The sequence below is a fragment of the Dermacentor andersoni genome, chromosome 6 (genome assembly GCF_023375885.2).
Source record: "Dermacentor andersoni chromosome 6, qqDerAnde1_hic_scaffold, whole genome shotgun sequence".
In the NCBI taxonomy this organism is placed as follows: Eukaryota; Metazoa; Arthropoda; class Arachnida; order Ixodida; family Ixodidae; genus Dermacentor; species Dermacentor andersoni.
In genome coordinates, this window is record NC_092819.1 from 24,914,381 (window position 1) to 24,937,597 (window position 23,217).

Genomic DNA, 23,217 nt, shown 5'->3' on the forward strand with positions numbered 1-23,217 from the left:
AAATAAAACGCCAAATTCGTCACATTACATTACGTCAGAGAAAACCTGGAAATTAAACTTGGAATTTTCGGGGTATTTCTCACTTCTGGAAAACTGCAGGGACAAAAACATGACAGTTTTCACTCCGGTTGCTTTGAATCGCGGAAATCGATACCTACAGTGGTTATGATGAAGCTATATATAGTGGTATGCCAGAAGGAAGCGAGGTTTTCTACTGATAATAGTGTATTTTGCTGATTTTGTGAGTGTGAACAAGACTCCCCAAGCGCAATATCCTGATGCTCTATCCATTAAGACACACTCATAGACTTCTAACGGGCGTTCAATTATCAGCTTTGCCACTCTTCACTCATGGCAGCTCTTAGGACTAGCTCTTAGAAACGTGTGAACGCGCCTAAAAGCAATTCTATGAATCATCTCGGCTAGTGAACGTACACGCTGTATAATCACACGGCGGCAGCAAAGATCAAGGCGCTTTACAGACAGCAGTAAAGTTACTGTATATGTCTTCCTTTAGAGAGCCACACACAGTAAGATGATCTCTGTCTAGGAAAACGAAAAATAATCTTAATATTTGTTCTTTAATAAGTTGCTCCGTCTAATCGCAAAACATAGGTGACAGTTGTGTGTGGCAGCACCTGGAGGATACAAGATAAATGCTCACATTGCGCAGATTTTAACAGCTCACGACTGTTTCTCACCTTCACCATTTTTTCTCAACTCATGGTAGCTGTAGCACTGTGAGACAAAAAAAAAAAACGCCACCCAAGCACTCCGTACAGATGGTTAACCAGCGAAGCTGAAACGTGCGGCCCCGGTGTTTATCATTAGGTTGATTTCGACGGTTAATTAAACGACGGCTTGGTAGGCTGCCGGATCCTCAGTACGCAGTTGCTGCTTGCGCTCGGCTGCACGAGCCTGTTCTTGTGGCCAGGCTGCAGCATCAGCTCAGCGTAGACGAGCTCGTTCCCGGTTCTGCTCGCGGCGTTGCTGATCGAATGCTGCCTGCTCCTCAGAAGTACGTATGACGCATGACCTACCTATTTCCGAGCCGGAGAGAAACCATAGAATGAAGAACCAACTGCTGCGCGCGCGCTCGGCTGCGACGGAGAACAACGACGTCACTACTGGCACAGCCAATCGCGCAGTTTCTCTATCTCTTCTTTTCGCGCATGCGCATGGGGTTGTGCCGGAGGAGTTTCCGGCGTAGAGGTGACACACGGACGGTCGGACGAATCGGCTAGCCATATACAGATCGCTGTGAAATTCTGTGGTTTACCGTGCCATAACTACGATCCGATTATGAAGCATGCTTTAGCCTCCGGATTAATTTTCGCCGCCTGGAGTTCTTTAACGCGCACCATAGTATATAGTTTTTGCATTTAGCCCTCTTCGAAATGTGGCCGGGTTGCAATTCCGCGCCCTCGGGCTTAGCAGCGCTACGCCAAGCCACTACGGCGAGTCGACTTTGCGACTATTGAAACGCTCATTTGAGCTATAGCAAAGTGAAAAATAAGGAGCTTGGCGTGAGTGAAGAAACATTATGGCTTTGCGAACGTCAATTCCTATACAGTGCGTCTGCACAATGTCCTAGTGATTTATTTATTTATTATTCCCGCTCTGCGACGAGATAGCCGCGGTACCACAAAGATGTCAAACGCTTCTTTAAGTTCATATCTCTAAACATAAAGAAAAGAGGTCGTCAAATGTATTTTTCTAATGCGTGGCTTTAACGTCGCCAGACTGAACAGTGGGTTAAAAGAGGGATGCCGTAATGGAGGGCTCTGGATAAACCCTGGGGTTGTGTTTAGCTTGCACCTGAATATATACGCTAGCCTCTTTGTTTTTAAAGCGAAGCTTTCTTTGCCTCTTCCTTCGACTTTCCCACTGCTGCTGCTGCTGTCGCGCACACCGCGTCGGGGGGTGGTTCAGACAACAGGTGGTGTTGGTTCAGAGCGTTTATATACATGACAGGCGCGAGTAAGAGAGGAAAGGTGACAGGAGAAACTCGTTTTCACCCCACCGCGTCGAATGTGCACAATGCCCTCTGGAGCTCCCTGGCCGTCGCCACATTAGCGGCTTGACAGCTGTAATTATCCGTGACTCTACTCAGAAGCATTGCAGAAACTGCAGGGTTTCCCTTTCTACTAACGTGCGAGGCCAGATGGGACGCAGATAGAACTGTAGAGAGGACAAGAGGAAGTCCCCATACAAGAGAGGGGGAGGTGACGTGAGAAGGCAAGGAAATCCCACTACTATACGATAGCGGTTGCGGGGAAACAGGATAAGCTTAAGTTCAATGTACGGTACAGTATACGTTGCTCCTATTTCTGAAAAATAAGCGCCATGCAAATATGTCAAGCGGACAAATTACGCAGTGCGTGCAGAAGCAGAGCCGCATTAATTAAAGTGAACCGCAGGGTCCAGGGGACACTACGGAAGCGGTCGACCGTCAAATCAACACTTCTGTGGCCGCCGCGTTAGTTTTGCGGCTATGACATTGCTATAGAGGTCGTCGATTTGATCCCAACTGCGGCAGCCGCATTTCGACGGGGGCGAAATAGTAAACGCACAGATTTTGGGATACGTCAAAGAACATCACGGTGTCAAAATTAATCCGGAGTGCGCCACTACGGCTTGCCTCATAGTCCGAGTGTAGTTTTGACATGTACAGCCCCTTCTGCCACAATGCGATGTGCCATGTGAGGAAATGACAACGCTCAACCCTCTCAGGTGTTATAAAATATGGCGCACAACAACGCCTCAAGCAAACGCCTCTCCCCGTGTGTTCTGCGTAATACGCAGACTTACGGCAGTGGTGCACGCAAGGTAACATTTAACATTAACTCACCACTCTCGTGTTAGCCTAAACGTTGAAATTAAGCTTTAGCCGTCAACATTGCCGCTAATTATTGTCAATTAAAGCATCCAGCGCGGAAAGCTTCGCTTACATCGATTCACACAGTGCGTGGGATCTGCATATTTTTTTTATTTAATTCTTTCTTTGTCGAAATGCTGCGGGTATTGAACCCGTGACGTCGCGCCCAGCGGCAGAGCGACTTAGCCATTGGGCCATCGCAACGGGTGGCGACAAATATCGAGCGCAATGAAATGCACCGGGCAGCGATTGTTCCAGCGGCTCGTCCTATTCCATACTGGTATAGCACTGCTCCAGGCCACGATGTCATACCTTTGCCTATCACCATCCCGCTGGTTCTGCATAGACGACCACGACTCTGTACGTCCTCAGGAGCCTTTTGGCGTTGTGCAGGAAGCCACGTGATTATTGCGGCCACAAATTGACGTAGCTCGACGAGAAATAACGCAACGATCTTCTTTTTTTTTTTTTTTTTTTTAGTAATCTACCCACGCGCTCTAACGAAGTCGTGTACGTTTCTTGTTTACAAACACGAAGCTCGCATGTATGCATACACGCGTACTATATATACTGCATACGCTTACGTATGCCCTACCTTCCTCCATTTGTCGACGTCCTTCTGAATGCCCAGGCGACGGCTGTTCAAGTAGTGGGCAAGCTGAGCCCACTCGCGCTTTCGGTCCCTGACGGTGTAGCTCGAGTCCAGCTGGGACGTGGCCAGGTTCGGGTGCCGCTCCATGAAGTCCAGGATCAGCTCGAACTGCTTGGCCGACGTGCGCGCGCGGCGCCGAGAGCAACTGTCCGCCACCGACATGGCCCGGTGCAGTACGAGTGCACTCGCAGTGCAGCCGCGACAACAAGCACTCTGTGCTGCACGAGGGCACGCAGTTCGCGACACTTCTGCCGGCCAAGGCTTGCACTAGCTCGTACGCTTCGACCGCCAATGTCAAGGAGAGCTCTGAACTGTAGACGTGTGCCCGACAGAACCGGCTCACGGACACGTGTACCAGGAGTAAAGAGCCAATAAGACGGCGGGGAACGCGAGGCTATCCAGTCTTTCACCCGAAGGCACTCGTAGCTGAAGGAAACTTGTCCCCACGATCAAACATTTCTCTAGAGCTCACGGATCGCGACGTGTCCTTCCGCGACAGTCCAGGAAGAGGGTCTTGCACACAGTCGACTGGCGCGGTTGTCCGCGCAGGGGGCGCTGTCCGGAGAGCTATGATGCGCCGTTGGTACGTGGTGAACACCGGGAGCGACTCGGTTACGACACCTTCGGTCGGCGACGTGAACTCGTTCGTCGGCGCGAGCATAGAACGTTCGACACAGCACATGCGTTCGCGAAATGCCTGCGACAGTCGTGTGTGCGCGCCGACAACTTCCTTCTCTTTTGCCGCCGTTGAGCCCACGCGCATATACCACCGCCAAGTGGTCCACTGCGCTAAATCCATCAGCTGTGAGCCGAAAAATTCGCGAACAAAGGGCAAGGCCCTAATGCCACCGCAGGTTGTCATGTATGTATATATAGTTACAGCGACCGGATTCCTTGGCAGTGAGTACAAGTCACTTTGAACAGCTGGATGTTTGCAAATTTCTTGTTATACTGTCTTTTCCATATATATATACACGGCACTATATCCACAACAGGGGATTAGACAAGGTCCGCAATGTAAACATAACATAATGCCTTCCTTCGCGCTAATTCAATGTACGCCCGAGTGGCTACGTCCTTTCCTTTTCTTTTTCGAGTCGACTTGAGCGTATATGAAATAATAAACGATTGCGCCAGCTTGAAAAAAGAAAGGAAAAAGAAAAAAGAACTTCATCACCCGAATTCAATCAGGGTCGAAGAGAGAGTAGAGCCAAGGCTTTACTCAAAGCCTTCGGTAGGGACAAGGAAGCGCTGTACGTAGACGCGGCAGAATACGAAGATCGACGTGCTTTTGCAGTGGCCGTCCTCAATACCGAAAAACAATTGGTCAGTTCTTGTAGCATACGTGTAAAAAACCCCGAGGTAGCGGAAGAGGTGGCGATAGCCCTAGCCATCGTTAACCCCAGTTGTAGATACGTACTCAGTGACTCGCAGACGGCGGTCAGAAACTATGCACAAGGCAGAATTTCGCCGAAGGCTGAGGCTATACTCAAAGCCAACGCGAACTATGTCATCTCCGAGGAGACGGAGGAACGACACATTATATGGTTCCCGGCTCACACGTCCCCCGACACCCCCGTACCCAACCTCAACGAGGAGGTCCACCGCGTAGCGCGAGGTCTCACGTTCCGCGCCCGCGAAGAAAGATCCTCTCTTGGGGTCGGAAATCCAACGGAGGCATGGAGTAAGAGGGACAGAATGACCAGATACTGTGATATTACAAAATTTTATCAAAACTCAAGGCGGGTTTATCCGCCCCCTAACCCCAAACTCGACAGGGCCCAAGCGGTAGAGTGGAGGCAGCTACAAACAAAGACCTTCCCCAACCCCGTCCATCTCAGAAGGATATATCCGGACATCTACTCAGATGATAACTGCAAATTATGCAGCAGGGCTCACGCATCTCTTAGACACATTCTCTGGGAATGTGAAATTATATGCAAAGAAAATGCAGTTTCCCCAGATGAAGCTGCGGCGCGATGGACGGCCGCGTTGCGCAGCTCAAACCTCGAAAATCAACTATGGGCCATCCAGCAAGCCCGTGAGGCGGCGAGGAGACAGCATCTCCGGACCTCCTCGGAGGCGGCCTAGGCCCAGGCCACGAATTTGCCGGATTGTTAATAAAGTTGTCACCACCACCACCACCACCACCACCATTGACATGACATGCTAAATGGCGTTGTTTTCTCCGTCATTAACGCTTCAAGAATACTGAAATAAACGTAGTCTGAAATGAAGTCGCCTTCCCGTAGGAAGTCTAAGAGGAAGACTATAATATTGTTTTTCTGCGCGCCTGTTGCTGACTGAGCTACCGTCAACCTATACTCCCCGTTTACCCTACCCCTTACACCACACACGACAGTAGTCAAGGATGGTGGTCGTAAATAAATTTGATAGAAGTACTACAACAACAGCAGCGCGAATTAAGCTTTCGCAAACTCAAGACTAATGGCCACAGCTAAGATCCGCTCCGTCCAACAGAGAGCAATTGATAAACACTGAATCCGTTTAGATTGATAAAGAATCTATAAAAACTTATTTTCATTCATTTCGCGATAACGGGTTGATTATAAAAAGAAAAAATAAAGGTCCAATTTTTTTGTTTCAGTTCACGCCGACACGATATATCACCGGCACGTCAGTTTGATGTCACGAATTTAATATTATTCGATTCGCATTTATGTTGGGTTGGCTTAACAAATGTTCCCAAAACTGAGCACATTTAACCAATGGCTGCTATATAACACAACTTGGTCTATTTTCAACAGTTACAAATTAACTAGGCCAGCAGACACCGTCAAACTCGATGACGTCACGGCGACGTGTTGCGGGAACTTCAAGGGGGCCTTCCCACCGGTCTTTCGTTTTTGCGCCTTTTGTGGCTCAACCAAGCCTCTTATCCCATTAAGAGATTTTTTACGTGCGTGCGTGCGTGCGTGCGTGCGTGCGTGCGTGTGTGTGTGTGTGTGTGTGTGTGTGTGTGTGTGTGTGTGTGTGCGTGCGTGCGTGCGTGCGTGTGTGTGTGTGTGTGTGTGTGTGTGTGTGTGTGTGTGTGTGTGTGTGTGTGTGTGTGTGTGTGTGTGTGTGTGTGTGTGTGTGTGTGTGTGTGTGTGTGTGTGTGTGTGTGTGTGTGTGTGTGTGTGTGTGTGTGTGTGTGTTGCAGAAGCGTAATTTTAAGGCGGGTGTCCGGACATCCTCCCTGTATCCGCGCACGAATGTTAGTATCTTTGCGCACGCCGAGCAGACGACGCGGCGCGGATGAACATATATCGAGGGGCATTCGGGTTTCCTATTGGCTAAGGATTCCAGCAGCTACCACACTGCTGCAAACGACTTGCGAGATGGGGTATAGGTAAAATCATTTTTCCCTTTGTTGTTCCTTAGTATACAATGTCTCACGAAATTACCTTGCTCATGAAACACTGCGTCTCGCAATCGAAGAACTATCTTAAAACCCCTATAGCGCGCTGACGCCTGTGCAGCCTGTGCCAAATACACCGTTATCCAACTCGAAGTCACCAACTCCGTGCTGTGCTCCGAAGGCTCGTGTGAGCCAATCAGAAACGAGAGCCAGCTGCGTGTCCCGAGAATGGACGATCGAGAGTTCGCCCACCAAACACATGTAATCCTTCCGCGAATCTTCCGTTCAGTCGGTGCCACGCTGGGGGAATTCAGAAGCAAAATAAACGGGACATGAAGGAACACAAAAGGACGTACGTAGTTTTGTCGTTTTGCGTTCGTTCATGTCTTGTCCATTTCGCGCTGCACGAACTTAGTACATCTAGTCCAGCGAGCGAATTCTTTTGGAGCAATCACGTTCGCTCACTTTCATGACGTCCCGACGAAGACGAACTTTATATATCGGCGCGTCATCAAGTCTGCAGACTTAGGTTTTGGAGCGCGTAGTAGCAGTGGTGGAACGACATGACCGCTAACCTTATAAAAGCGATCGCCGGTATCTGCGCTCGGAACGGGTCCTGGCCTCGATCGAGGTCAGTTTGAGAGGAAAACAAATTCAGCAAAGTGAGTAGCTCTGGAAAGAATCGGTACGCGCACGTGTCAGCAGCCGTATGCCACTACGGCAAGGAGCACGCATGCATGTCACTAAATGCACATCGTTACATATATGGCAAATTAAAACACAGGCAAAAAAAAAGACATATCGACAAATACAGGCACATACAAGTGGCTCTTTTGTTCACAATGGAATGCTACCCAATGGCCTTTGCTTAAGTAACCATTAGATGATGGAGTGCGTGTGCGTAGATGTAAAGTACGTAGATCACCACGCGAACGGCTTGTCACTTGCAATATCCTATGAATATACATTGGCCGGAACAGCAATCTCGTCGATAAAGACCTATCGCCGTGGCTACCATGGAGAGTGCTGGTTCTATGGGATAACTTTTATCTTCTAGTGGTCTTTCGACAATGCGCTTGAAACCGAGTTGCCTTTCGCTGCGTAGCCCTGGTCCTTTCTGGAAGGAACGTGCAGCACCCAGACGTCTTAATATGCTCTTGCTACGGCGACCTGCCCACTAGTGAACTTCAAAATTCGGTGAAAATCCCGCCGGCTCAACACCGGAAGTTCGGAGTGCCTCGGACGAGAACACACATTATGTGGCACACATATACGCACTTTAATTATTGTCGATTTACCTTTGGACGCAATACACAATTAAGAGGCAGCAAACCTAGAACAACGTAGAAGCTGCTTCAGGAACCTGTCTGAATAAATTTGCTCGAAGCACCTATGAGAGGACACCCCTCTGGCATCCTTTCACAATCGGAGGACTTTCGGAGACCGACGAATGAGCTGGGAGGCATGCAACCATCTGGGTCATGCCACGACACGCGCATTCTCCCAGGGAACCTCTGAGGCACGGCGCTCTTTTCTTCAGCAGCTGACGGGGGTAGCAGTCATTGGCCAGGGTCTTTGGACCAGTGGCCTATCCCTTATGCTGCCCTCGGTAGAAGACTGGATCCGATCTGAGGCAGAAGGCGCCGTATGGAGAGCGCTAGAGTGACCGTGCCTTTCCCACGGCGTGTGTGGAAACAAAATTCCGATGTTTTACCTAGTGTGTGTGCCGGCTTGCGTTAAACGTTTACTTGTTGCGAGACAGCCGACAGTTCGCTCCGTGAGAACTTCAAGGAAAGCAATAGGGACAATTCCAATTCGTAAACGGGGTGCTTGCTTGTAAATTCAAGTGGTCCAGGAATCGACCTGCGCGGCGCATGACGGAACAGCCGCGACCGACGCGTGCCGCGCAATTAATTTGGTGCCCGGGACCCGGGTTATGAAACGACGCCAACGGGCCCGTTCCCCCACCGCCTTCATTCTCCTGCCTCCTGTCGTCGAGAGGCTGGCTTTTCCGCAATACCTAGTCGCCTAGTGGCTGAGCTCAGCGCTATTTGAAGAGCGAAGTAGTGGTGGATGCCGCTTGTGTTTAGAAAAAAAGTTTATTTCAACAAGAGACGATACGAACACCGAGTGACTATCACGGCACAATTCCACCAGGACGATAACATGTACACAAAACGAAGCATTGTATACATGGCACGTTTTCAAAGCAGTGTCAGAGTCTTCACTCACTAACATATAACCACATAGATGCCGCTTATCGCGACGATACCGTTAAAAAAAAATTAAATTATGGGGTTTTACGTGCCAAAACCACTTTCTGATTATGAGGCACGCCGTAGTGGGGGACTCCGGAAATTTTGACCACATAACGTGCACCTAAATCTAAGTACACGGGTGTTTTCGCATTTCGCCCCCATCGAAATGCGGCCGCCGTGGCCGGGATTCGATCCCGCGACCTCGTGCTCAGCAGCCTAACACCATAGCCACTGAGCAACCACGGCGGGTAACGATACCGTCAGAGACCACTTGGCGATGTGCGCAGACATTTCTTGCAACAGTACAGGCCTTTCACATTGAATAAAGTTTCTCCTGTGTCTAGCATGAACTCGGACATTTGTTACGCGTATTACAGTACTGGCATGGTAATTTCGACTACTTATTTCCCCCCCCCCATTAAATGAAGGTATTGGACCTCTAAACACCCGCAAAAATACTGGAAGGCCTCAGAGCGCCCTAAATAATTGGATAATTTGTTTTTCTTTCAGCTAGTTTCGGTTTCGTTTCTGTAGTGACGTCATGGCGCCGAAGGTGGTTATGCGGGACCAGAACCGCGCTAAGTTTTGGCAAACTCTTCCAGTCCCCTCCAATCGTGCCTCCAATAGTGTCAGAACGTCGCACCGTCCTTATCCCACGTGACCACATTACGTGGCATGACGTTAAAACAGTAGAAACGAAACTGGCTGTAGGAAAGCTACATTATTTGGGGCGCTCCGAGGGTAGCATTCCTTTAAAGGTTTAGATGTCTTGGATTTTCTTTTAACGCAATAAAAAAGTCTGAAATATCATTTCAGTACGCCCTTAAATGTTAACTTATTCTCCTGTTTTCCGTAAATCTGCACAGGTCAACATTTAAAAGCGAAGCTTTTCTTTGCGTACCTAGCCACGTTTCATGACCATGAGCGCTGCAGCCTGGCCGCTCCTTTGCCGGATGGGCCAACCAATCACAGCGGAGCACGCGCGCCGCTGGGTTCCTTGCAGCACCACCAAATGGCGCTCGCCTCCGCGGCGCCGACCGCGCACGGGAAAAAAAAAAAAGAACCGGAAAGCTCGCCTTCGCGTATCCGCTGCTGCACATTAATGAGGAAGTAAACGCTTCTTGCGGACAGAATGTATTCGAATTGCGCTACGTACGTAAGCACAGGCAGACTCTGAAACCATGACGTATTCTGGGCGTCCGTCATGCTCGCTAGCAGTCAGCAACTCCGCTTGACAAAAGGCTCGGTATAACTTGCGTGCGACCACGCTTGTGCGTGAGCGCGCGTACATGCACTCATGTTTCGACTCTTTATGCACTCACACAAAACTTCGCTATATATGGATTCCAACTTGTTGGATCTGCTGCAACTTTTTTTTTTCTGTCAGGCATTTCAGGCGCTTGAGAAAGGGAAGTAGGCTATATGTTAAAAACACCACTGAGTGAAATATAGAGCATTCGGTAAAAGCAAGAGATATTTTCCATAGGTACAGCGCTGCACCCTCTCCCATGATGATGTATTTATACTGTGAACTTCATCAGTCTCTTTCAAGAATTACCAGCAGAATGCATAGTCAGGCCAGTGTACATTCACATATATGGCAGGCAACAAATCAAATACTAAGATTAAAATGCAAAGACTGCTGTTGAACCTCATCATATCGATGTAGTGTCCGGCCCGAAGATGCCGTCATTACATCAGCAATGTAATGACAATAGGCATATATTCATCACATGACGATGTCAGTGAGAAACGTAAGTGTACTTCGTTATATCCGATAATTAGTTATTTCGTATTGAGGTTCGACAGCACTCTTGATCAGTGGGATGTGTCACAACTTTAACAAAATTAGGGCAACATATGTGTTGGCAAAAGCTTGGAAGTCACCTGCATGGAAAGGACAACCGCATTAGAAAAGAAAACGTGGACCCGCACACACTTTTTACTCTGAAGGTAGCTCTCAGCAGTAGCAGAGGAGCAACTGTTTTCAACAGAAACCAGCCATGGTGTGAACAGGCCCAGAAGCATCAAGACGAATGTGACTGCTTCAGCCAGGAAACTCAGTAAAGGAGGTCATGAGCAAGGGAGTCTGCATGTTCTATGTCATGATGAATTAGGTGTTGCCAGTCAGCTGTCTGTTGTTTGTTCTTTCTGAGACTCCTGTTCACGTTGTCAGCTCAATTTGTAGTGCCATGGGCCACCTGCTAGATCTGACAAAAACTAGATCAGACACAAACTGCTCCATGGTAGATGCTTGCATGCTTTCATACAGTCACTGTTCTCATTGGTCATGCTGCCACAATATGTACATGATAGAGAGGGTTCTTGCTTTGTTCGAGAAGTCACTGTGCACTCACTTTTGTCAAGAGAGCATTCCGAGCATGGCCTCGAGAATTCATTACCTCCACAATCACCAGATTAGGAAATTTATTACATTTTATTTACAAAGGCACTGCCCGAGTGAATCAGTTTATGAACTTAAAAAAATATGGTAATGCTTATGGAAAGTCACAGTCATCTGAATTGAACAGTCATTATGATTTCTAAAGAGACGAAGTGAAAAGGGGAGAGTCAGCCACCCTTGTGATAAACATCAGCAGTTGCATCTGGATAGATATCTCCATGGGGCTGTTGGTGACAAAGAAGCCTGGAACACCAGCTTTTTCCAAGACAACTTGCTGTTCACTCACCTGTGAAAGAAGAATGACATTACCATGCCAAGTTAAAAAAGAATGGTGTCTTTTGAGTGGACAGCTTTAAACAGTGCCACTTAAAGGCTAGCTGCAACGAAAATTCAGTTAGGTTAAATTTGTTATGGGTAGTATATACCACTGAAACAGTTTTGGCAAAGCCACACGGCTGGTAATTACCTAACTTTCTTATTAAGCAGCACTCAAGCAGATGATGCACGCACCTGGTGGTTAGCAGCTATGACATAAGCCCCAGCACGTTGCCTCTGAGATTTTTCAGCACATCGCAGGCAGCACCTAATATTGGAGATCGTGCCAAGGTGCCACGCATTCTAGGTCATGCATCACTCCGACGAACAGCAATGGCGGCGTTTCTTCCTTTTTTTTTTTTTCAGTTTTGACATTGGAAACGGATATTTTTGCAAGCTTTTCATGATGCTTCCACTAGTATTTTAATGTAAAGTTTTCCTATGAGGATCCCCTACATTCAAGCAATATTAAAGTAGGCTTTTTATGCATTCCTAACTTTTGTTGCAGTTGGCCTAAACCTAATAAGTTGCTTTGAATTGGTCATAGTGAAAGATGTGTCAAGACCATTTACCAGCAGTTGTGACTCTGGATTGATGCATGAGCTACAACATAGAATACATACACTGATAACAAAGGTCACCAAAATCACAGCACTTTGACACAGAAGTGTGTGGCAAAATTTATGCCCAACCCAAATGAAAACAAAAATATAAACAGTTTATAGTGCATTCTTTATTTGGATACCTTTATGTTGCATCAGTTTCTTGCACTAAGGTCGTTCTCATAGTGAGGGAGAGGCAACATTGTCAGTACTAAGTATTCCTAGCAATGGGACCTCACAAGTTCCTTTGGCAACCACGAGGAAAAAAAATTATGGGGTTTTACGTGCCAAAACCACTTTCTGATTATGAGGCACGCCGTAGTGGAAGACTCCGGATATTTCGACCACCTGGGGTTCTTTAACGTGCACCTAAATCTAAGTACACGGGTGTTTTCGCATTTCGCCCCCATCGAAATGTGGCCGCCGTGGCCGGGATTTGATCCCGCGACCTCGTGCTCAGCAGCCCACAACCAAGAGGAGTACTCTTATTCATGGTTAACCTGATCTGTAGGTGAATAAATAGCTGCTATATTTAGTAAGTTTACCTTTGATACCAATAAAAATGCTTTTTCTGTAGAATACAGCACTCCAAGCGTGGCTTGAACAACTTTGTGCTAACAACTATCCTACCTTTGCTCACATGTTTCTGCATTCTGCCAGCAGCAGCAAGTGGAAGCTGTAGCCATGTGCTCAGCAGCAACTTGCAAATTTATTAAATATACCAATCTATTCAGTGAGTGATACCATTTAGCAAACAGTACCAATTGTTTGATGCAGCAGATATTCTCATAGGATACACGATGAACTTGGTGGAGTAATAGCATCCTACTTCTGCTCCTAGTGATCACTTAATCTGTCTTCATAGTGTTAGAACTGCTTACACTGCGATTAACTATGTGGCACATTTATGCCTACACTTTGAATTGAAATCAGGTGTTTTACATGCCAAAACCACGATTTGATTATGAGGCATGCCATAGTGGGGGACTCTGGACTAATTTTGACCACCAGGGGATCCTTAATGCGCCCCCAATGCACGGGACATGCGCGTTTTTGCATTCCCCCCCCCCTGCTGAGATGCGGCCACTGTGGCCGGGATTCGATCCCGCGACCTCGTGCTGAGAAGCATAATACTACAGCCGCTAAGCCACTGCAGCAGGGTATGCCTGGACTTTAAAAAGAGAAACTCTGTAGGAGAAATTTTTGGCTCATCCATGCAAATAGCCCATACTTAGAAATACCTAGCATCACCCTCTTCCACATGGTTTCCACATGTAGGCAGGGTCAACAGAGGATTTGTGGGCCGTGTCGGAGTTGCAGCTTCACCTCCGGGAGCTGCACCGCATAGTTTCCAGAAGCGAGGAGACCGGTTGCAGAAGGGACGAAGAACGGTGAACGAGAGGCGAATGGGACCTACGACCTTGCGGAGACGGGGAGCAGCTTTGTCTTGGTGGAGCACTGTTGGGGTTGATGTTTCTAGTCGGCGTATAGGGCGAGAAAGTACGATTGTCTGGTACTTGACGGTAGTGACTCGGAGACGACCACCGAGGAGGCGACGACCAATGGTTGCGGCAATGACGGGCGATGTGTCCAATACCGGAACAATTAAAACAGATAGGTTTATAATCCGCTGTGCGCCAGTCAGCTGGGTTGCGACGGAGGGGCGGAAAGCTTTGCGTCTGGGAGCGAGCGGCCGGAGAAATCTGGTAGGTGTTTGTATGGCGGACCGAGCAGAGAGATGGAATGCCCAAACTTGCTATTTCCTCCCGAACGACAACTTGTATAAGGGAGATAGCGGGCACGCTTTCCCGACAGTCAAAACGAACAGGAGCCGGAGCCATGGCCTCAAGCTAACGGCGAACAACGCGCGTGATATCTTCCGGTCCTGTGGGTTGAACGAAGTGCGGCGAGTCTTCGCAAGAAGATGTCGCGGTGGTATTGGGCAATCGGTCGAAAGTTTGAGCGACGCGGCGGCCCTTCGCTTGTTCGAAGCGCCGGCACTCCTTTATAATTGCATCCACAGTGGCACAATCCTTACACATCCGGAGATTGAAGGCACCTTTCAGTATGTGACCAATCTTGTCTGCCTCGGTCATGTTGTTATCAGCCTTGCAACAGAGGGCCAGCACATCCTGTATGTAGACGACATAGCATTCTGTGGACGTCTGAGCGCGACACGCAAGTTCTTTTTTTGCTGCCAGCTGACGACTGACAGGTCTGCCAAACAGGTCTCGCATTTTTTCTTTGCAGACATCCCAGCTCGTTAGGTCAGCTTCGTGTGTGTCGTACCATTGCCTCGCAGTTCCTCTTAGATAAAATATCATGTTTGCTAGCATCATTGTTGGATCCCACCTGTTGTTGTCACACACTCGTTCGTACATCGTAAGCCAGTCCTCGACGTCGGCGTTGTCCGTGCCACAAAATGTCCCTGGGTCCCGTTGATGAGTGAGGATGACCGTTGGCAGGGACTGCTGAGGCGTTGTCGCTTGTGTTGGTTGATTTGCCATTGTGGCGGCAGGTAGATGACGTCCGCTGCGAAGTTCCGTGATTGTACCCAGCGCCTCCACCAAAATGTTGCAGGAAGAAAGCAGGCCCACGAGTGTAAAATAATGTATATTTACAACTGGCGTATATGGCGTTCAGGCAACTGCCAGACTTCGTCTTCGTCTAGTCTAATTCAGCTTCTTTGTTCCCTTCACCGTAACAATATTATTTGATACATGTGATGTCATTCAGAACTGGACGTCCGGTCAATAAAGGAAGTTGTACACGAAAAACAGCTGAAAAGTTATTGTATGCGGTGCACCATTGACATAATGAAACACACAAAGAACAGGTCACTAGGTTCACATAGAGGGCCGTGGTCACTGAAGGACCAACGTGTTATAGTATTATGATTATTAGTATTTTCAATACTGCTAGTCTCATTCCGAGACCATAGCAGGTGGGCATACAGATTGTACATGCAGGTATAATAGCACCACACAGCAAAACAAGAAACAGCTATCCAATGCAGTGACAGTCATCACAAAGGTATAAGAGCTAAAGTACACACAATGACTTTCCTTAATGATAATTAGGAATGAATGCCAAGCTGAAATTCTATGAACAACAGACTTGTAACGCCTATAACTTATACACACTTATAATAGAAATAATATACAAATTACACATTTTTAACCTTAGATAACACAAAGTAAACAACAGCAAAAGATAACAGAAATTATACATGAAATGGAGTGGTACATAGGCACATAATAGCAAACCTGAAAGTACTCTGTTGTGAGCACTCGGCGACTAATGTGCTTCCAATGATGGCGAAATGCCTCTGAGGCTGAGAGCGTTACTGAATAAACAGATGATATTTTCTATTTTTGAGGCAAAGTACAATAATGAATTTGCATTTGTAACCGAGGGATCTAGACGATTCCATTCCCTAACAGCAAGTGGAAAAAAAGAGTGCTTGAAAATGTCATTTTGGCAAGAGTACTCTTTCAGTGTGTGTGAATGTTTATGCCGGTTTACGTGGGATTCCAATGGACGGATGTACAATGATGTGTCAATTTTGTAATAGTGGTGAAATAGCTGAAAAATATATTTCAGGTGCATTTGTTTTTCCCTAATCGCCGGCGTTTGGAGGCCAGAGCTGGTTAACATATTTGTGGGAGAATCAGTGCACTTATATTTGTTGCAGATGAATCTTGCAGCCTTCCTCTGTACATTTTCTGGTTTTTTAATGTTATTGACTGTACAAGGAAACCATACTATGTTGGTGTATTCTAATATTGGTCTAACATAGGTAGTATAGGCTAAAAGCTTGGTAAGTAAATTGAGGGGCCAGCCGGAGGCATCTGCAAAGGTAGAACAGTGTACGCAAAGCAACTGAAGTAATATTAGAAATGTGCACATCCCATCTGAGGTTTGAAGCATTGGTGAGACCTAATAATTCTTGTTCATTCACTTTTTGAAACCTAGTGCCTTTAATGCTGTAATCATATTTGATAGCTTCTTTCTCTCACATTATTGTCATACATACTATTCTTTTTTTTTTGGGGGGGGGGGGGGTAATTGACGTTTGCAACATGTCGCACTAGTTCAAGAGATGGTTTAAGGAATCAGTTAGTGCAAGGTAATCTGAATGACTGGTAATTTCTTTGTAAATGATGCAGTCGTCGGCAAAGAGACTAATGTTGCAAGAGATATTGTCTATGATATCATTAATAAAAATAAGAAATAACATATGCCCCAGAACGGAGCCTTGTGGTACTACGGACGTGACAGGCAGGGTTTCTGGTGGTACTTGCTCAAACAGGACATATTGGGAAAGGTCAGTTAAAGAGTCTTCAATACAACATGTTAATAAGCCATCTCCAATAATATTTCGGAGCTTTGCAATTAATTTGTTGTGACAAACTGAATCAAAGGCCTTAGAAAAGTCTAGTAGTATAATATCCGTTTGTGCGCAGTTGTTAATAAACAGTGCTAAATCGTGAAGAACCTCTGTTAGTTGCGTTATAGTCGATAATCTGCTACGGAACCATGCTGGCTACATGACAAAATGCCGTTAGTCTCCAAAAAAAAAACTATTAACCCTTTGAGGGTTAATGACGTAAATATATGGTGCCGTGAAAAAGTCCAAAACAGTCGATACCGTATATTTACGGCGCCGTCTGTGTGTTTAAAACGTGTGCCAATTCCCTAACTTTTTCTTTTCTGGCATGTGCTGCCACTATGTGGGAATACAGGGAATTCCAGGGAATACAGAGAATACAACCTGTGCACCAATGCTCACGCATTGGTGCATGGGCGGGCAGCGGTTCGGGTTTTGTTCCACGGACAGTTTTGGCTTCTTGCGCTCGCAACACTGATGGCTACCTCGTTACTAATCGCTCAAAGGGCGACCACCTGGTTCTCGCTCGTTTAGTGCTCACAGGGGTGTGCATAGGAAAGATGCCGCCGTGCATGCGTTTCCTTTTGTTTTCTTTTTAGGAGACTCGCGAAAACTAATTGCCTCTGATTGGCGATAAGATGATTAGCGGAAGTTTGTCACATGTTTTGCTTTTTTGATGTGCACACAACCACAGTTTTCTTGAGTGCGCTCACCTACGCAGTTCGATTAGCCTTTGGACGTAAATATTAGTGTAAGAGCAGGAACGTTTGACGCTTACGAAATATATTCGTGTGTGCATTTTCTAAGCCTTATGTGTATAACAATGCATCAAATTTTTAATTCTTATAAGTTTATTTCTTTTTTTATTGTTGTTATTCAGGAATAAACAGTGCATATATACCATCGCAAAATATTTTTTTCTCACTTTACAGTCAACCTAAAAAAATTACAGTAAATTTTTTTCGAAATAGGTCCCTCAGAAGAATTGGAATCTGCAATAAAAGAAATCAACCCTGGGCGGTTGCATATGGCAAAAGAAAATCGACCCTCAAAGGGTTAAGTGCTTAAGATTATATGTTCCAATATTTTGCCTGATGTGCTGGTTAATGATATTGGTCTGAAGTTTGAAGGGTCACTGCTATTTCCTGCTTTGGGGATTGGTGTTATTTTAGCTTTTTTCCAATCGACTGGAAGTTTTGATACGGTGAGAGATTTGTGGAAAATTAAACGAACGTATTTGCTGCAACATTCTGCATATCATTTTAGAAAAGTATTGGGGATATTGTCTGGTCCCGAAGATTTTTTTGGGTCTAGTTCGAGCAAAAGACTAGATATTCCTTCGTCACTTACCTCTAGTGGGTTGATTCCCATAATATTGGGGAGTATAAGCTGCAGGAATTTTTCATTATCCATTGTGAACACAGAATGGAAGAAGTAGTAGTATATATTAAACTTCGCCCTTTCTTGTTCTAATGTTAGTTCAGGACTGCCTGTTTTCCTAGGGCGGAAATTCTTCCAGTAATGGGCTACCAGTAATGAATGACGGTAGCGTTACTTTGAAGTAATGCTCTTTTGCTTGCTTTGTTTTAGCCTTGAAGTTTGAAATAGCTGTTTTTAGTTTTGTCGCACTGCCGCACTTTTCCTTTACTGCTTTCCATAGTTGTTTAACTTTCCGCTCTGCGTGTACAATTTCTCTTGTTATCCAAGGGTTATTTCTTTGGGGCCGTGTAAGCCATAGCGGAATAAAGTAATTCATGCAGTAATAAACAATGTGCTTAAATCGTAGCCAGAGGTCGTCTACAGTTGTGGCAGGATCATAGTTCAATTCCATAAACTCGTCAAATTCATGAGCTAAATAAGTTAATATTCTGGCATCATGTGCTTTACTGAAGTTCGAAACATGAGTTACTATTGATTGAAAGCGTAAGCTGTGATCGAGTGTTAACCGGCAGATGGGCACTCTGTGGTTCGAGATACCCCCAACAACATCAACTTGACTGTTAAGGCTGAGGTGACTACTAATGAGTATTGGATTGTGGCTGTTCCTTGAACACACATTGGGTATGAAACAACTTGATAGAGGTTGAAATTTAAAATTAAATCGAATAAAGCCTCTGAACCCTTCCAGGTGTGGTGCATGCTACTCCAATTTATATCAGCAAGGTTAAAATCACCCATTAGTATGACCGCAAGAGCTACGGACATGTTGCTTAAAGCAGTGCACATCATCTTAAAGGGATGCAAACACGGTGAGAGAATTTAAATAATAAATTGCTGCCTCCGAATTGAGAAGTCAAATTTGTAAGCTGCCTAAACATGGGCTAGCCTTGTTTTACATTATGTCTGGAAATTATCAAGCAGAAGTTAGCAACTTCATGCATTTTCTCAGCAAATGGTGTCTCTGTGCAGCAACCAGAACTCCCCTGCGGCAGAATCATTTGGACCAGTCACTGCCTGTTTCTGTCGATTCCGATTAGTGTTGTTATCCCTGGTATTTGAACTGAAATTAATATTTGACAACTTCAAGTACAAATTGAATAGCAACCATATATTTGATTTGTATACAAAATTTCAAATATTCACACACCCCTAGTTTATTTTTATGTCTATGCTGCTTTTGTTCACTTTAACTAAGAGTTGCATTAAATGAGGCCATTGTAAACATTCTAGACTAAATAGAATGAGAGAACAAGTGGCAATAGCTTTGTACTCACAAGTTGGTCCAGCTGAGTGATGATCTTCATATCGACACGAGTGAGCTCTTCCTTGTGCATCTGGTCCAGCGCCTGAAAATAAGGCATTAAACTTGCAGTGGCAACAATAGCCTGCTAGCAACATCTCAGAGCATATTATATCCGTAGAGTTCGGCCCCATGCAAATATAAGGTGACCACTAGAACTATAATGCAACATGTTAAGTATGTTATAAGATGATGTCATGCTGGAAACTGAACGAATAAAAGATAATATTAAAGCTACGATAGTAATGCACACTAACAATGTCTAAAAGAACTGCAGTCATAGGTATAAAATAAATAATTCTGCCATAGAATGCTCTAGCTAACTACGCTGCTGTGAGGGGAAACCAAATCTAGAAGGCATGGTAAAGATCAATGCATTCTCGATAATAGAAACTACACACTATTTCTGACGTCACCCAAGACATCTGATGCTCTCAACAAAAACAAGGCTTTGGAAAAAGAGACGCATCACAGCAAGTGCCACATGTGAGCCTATTGGAATGTATTGGCTCTTGGCCTTTCCACATGACATCATGGCTTGAAAGCATACGCCTTGTTATAGGCACATGTTTGTTACATGTAGGCACCAGTAGGAAATTCTTTATTTAGTTTGTTACATCCAATAATTTGTCACACCTGTAATACCAAGGATCAATTGTAATAGTGTAGTATTGCATGCACATCATATGATGCCTTAAAAGAAAAACATTTAAAAAATGCACATGCCTTGGTTTCTTTCTCCTGCGCCATGTCAATAAAATCAGGGCTCTGCCCTCCAGCCAGGAGGAGTGCTTCTTTTTGTTCTCTCTGGCGCCTAACCAACTCTGCTTTGGTCTCTGAAATGCAAGCAGAAGAATGAATACTTTCACTAAAGAAGAATAATGGACTTGGGCTCCCTTCTACCAGTTAAAGGTGCAAAGATGCTTCCAAGCTGCAACTTAATGTAAAAAAAAAGAAAAGAAAAGAAAAAGGAAACAAAGCCTCACTGAGCTTCAGCAACTTCTCGGTGTTGTTCATTGAATAAATATTTGCCTATTATAAAATACCAATCCATTACATATGGACTTCGTCCCAGCCTTGTCTTGTGGTGTTCTTATTGCGACTCATTATATCAGCTGTACAAATTTCGAAGCACACTCAATGCTCTCTTTGCATTAGTTCATTTCTCATGTTTATGTAAATAGTTTTTGTTCTATTATTGGTTTGTCGCCACAAATGGCAAAAAGTGGGACTAAGGTACCCTCAAGTCATTATGGCCTTTTTGCTTGGTCACCTACCACAATAGTTTTTGTTGTGATGAAAAAATAAATTAATAAAAGTAAAGAAGCTTTTTTGGGGATGCTTTCCAAATATACAGAAACATTCAATAAAAGAATCGTCTGCCATGGTTGAGGGGCGACCGCATTTCAATGCACAGCATAAGGTCACATGTTTAATACCCTGCTAATGGGTGTGGAATTCCAATGGGTGTGGAATGCAAAAGCAGTGAGATTGAAATTGATGGAAATAAAAAAGAACATGTGTTTAGAAATTAACCTAAAGTCACCTACTATGGCTTCCCTTAGAGGCCAGCTGTTGCTTCAAAACATTATTCAATCAAAAAGCACAGTCAGATTTTAATAGTACTCTATTTCGCCTTGTTAGAATCAATTACACTTAATTTAAAAATTGTTCGCGAAGTAAGTTCATTTTAGCCTGTAGAAATTTTCCTGAATGCTCTTCACAGAGAGCGAGATATTACAGAACTGTCACAACCTTCTGGCATGTGGCATAGAATTAAAAATGGGTGGCTGACACTCAAAAGCCGAGGCTGGGACAAGATTGACAACGTGTGAGAGAGACAACAGATGGGCAACACATGAGAGGCGCTCACTTTTGACCACCCTGAGTTCCTTAATGCACTGGATTAACGGTGGAAAGGCGTTCTTGCATTCTGCACTTGTCAAAATTCAGGGTTCAATTACAGCTGGCGATCAAACCCATGATGTCCGCGTCTGCAAATGGGACACTACAATCGCATTTAGCCACGATTATGGATAAAATTCTAAGCATTATACACCCAAAATGCAACTAAAATTGCCGAACATATTTACGTTGACATACCCTTTTTCATTTCATTACATCCCAACTTCCCCACATGCAGGACATATATGCACGAAGACATACGTCCTGCATTGTCAAAGAGGCACAAGGTTCACGAAATGGAATGATGGCATTCGCAAGAAACCAGCAACATTGTAGCTTCGTGCTGAAGATACCAGTATTCCCTTTAAGGACATACAAAGATGGCAGTACCCTGGGATTTTACTGTGCTGGATGCTAAACTCCGTTTAACAGGAAGAAGGGGTAAGCCATAAACGTCAACATGTGATGGTCCACACCACCGAGGGATGAATGTTAAATCAGTGGAGAATCTTGGACTGACCTGCTTGTGACTTCAGGACAGTCCTGCGCGTCTCCATCAAGCTCTGCTCTTCCATCATCTGGATGTCCTTAAGGCCACGTACAATGTCGATGACAGTGCCATCCAGCAGAGAGTTGGCAAGGCTTGACAGAAGTTCATAAGGAAGCCGCTGCTGACAGCTTCTGAATGAAGTAAACAAAAAAGTGGTGCCAGAGGCAAGCAAGAAGTGGTTAATCCATGTGAACAGACGACCAAGATTAACAGCAGCAAGGTTAAAGCTAAATTTGTTTATAAACAGAACTGATTATAAACAGGTCAAGTCTTTAGAGTGAGCAAGCTCTTGCGTGGTAACGAAAACTACGACAGACGTGGAAATTAGTCACTCTACTACTGACGGTCGGCAGGCGTGAGTGAGGTAAAGTTCTAAGCGATTGAAACGCGATAGTCGGACTGTATGGCAGCCGGTGCGTTTTGCGTTAGCGGTGCGCGCTGAATGATCGCGAGGGGGGGAGGGGGGCGAATTTGCAACGCCTTACAAACACTCGATTGTTTTCATGCGATACAAAAATGCCTCGGTTGGGTGCCCTAGCGCCCACAGGTGGCGTAAAAAGTACCAAGCAGTCACGCGCTCCAAGTATTGCGTTTCAATTGCTGAGCACTGTACGTTGACTCAAGTCATGGCACATACTACTCAACATGAAAGGGCACGGTGTGTTTAAACTCAACACCTTGGGTATACGTCATGCATAGTTTATTATATAACATGTGCAGCCTATGATGCGTACATATCACACGCTTTCTGTCACACTGCTCCTCGTTTCTCCGCAAAATGAAATTATATAATAGGAGAACCTATGAATGTTTTCGGGCGCGCAATAGCGGACTCACAGGGGCACATCTTTGGCCATTTGCTGGAGCTCACTGAAAAGCGCGTAATGCCTCTGTTGGAGGCGTTCTTTTTTGGCCAAGTCATCAGTGAGAACATTGGGTAACCCAACGCTTGAAGCTGAAGTTCCTGCGCGGGACAGGGGTCCGCTGTGAGTCAAGTAGTTGTTCATTAAACGCATGCAAAACAATTTCAACGCATGCAAGAACTATGCAGGGTAGCAGAAGCTAAAACGACGAAAGAGCGGGTACACCCCAGTGTTGACGGCTGCAGTACGGAAAGCGGCTAAGGCTAAGCTGAGCTGGCTGAGACCGCTGAGCCTCCCAA

The 23,217-nt window shown here is 45.6% G+C and overlaps 1 protein-coding gene across 1 annotated transcript; it reads right to left on the reverse strand.

Moving 5' to 3' along the window:
* Positions 1-11,563: 11,563 nt before the first annotated feature.
* gdl (gonadal protein gdl) lies at positions 11,564-23,176 on the reverse strand. Its single transcript, XM_050170473.3, has 5 exons — positions 22,893-23,176; positions 22,026-22,186; positions 20,327-20,436; positions 19,575-19,646; positions 11,564-11,839 (listed from the first exon to the last, which is right to left on the reverse strand). The coding sequence occupies exons 1-5, from the start codon at positions 23,069-23,071 to the stop codon at positions 11,693-11,695; spliced, it is 669 nt and encodes a 222-aa protein (XP_050026430.1). The 5' UTR covers positions 23,072-23,176; the 3' UTR covers positions 11,564-11,692.
* Positions 23,177-23,217: the final 41 nt, after the last annotated feature.

Bases quoted from the DNA above. Each gene is read 5' to 3' on its own strand.
- gdl (XM_050170473.3), bottom strand. From the start codon at position 23,071: ATGCGTTTAATGAACAACTACTTGACTCACAGCGGACCCCTGTCCCGC. The intron at 22,187-22,892 runs GTGAGTCCGCTA...TACTTCATTCAG, and splicing joins ATGGCCAAAGATGTGCCCCT to AAGCTGTCAGCAGCGGCTTC. The intron at 11,840-19,574 runs GTGAGTACAAAG...CTTCTTTCACAG, and splicing joins TCACTCAGCTGGACCAACTT to GTGAGTGAACAGCAAGTTGT.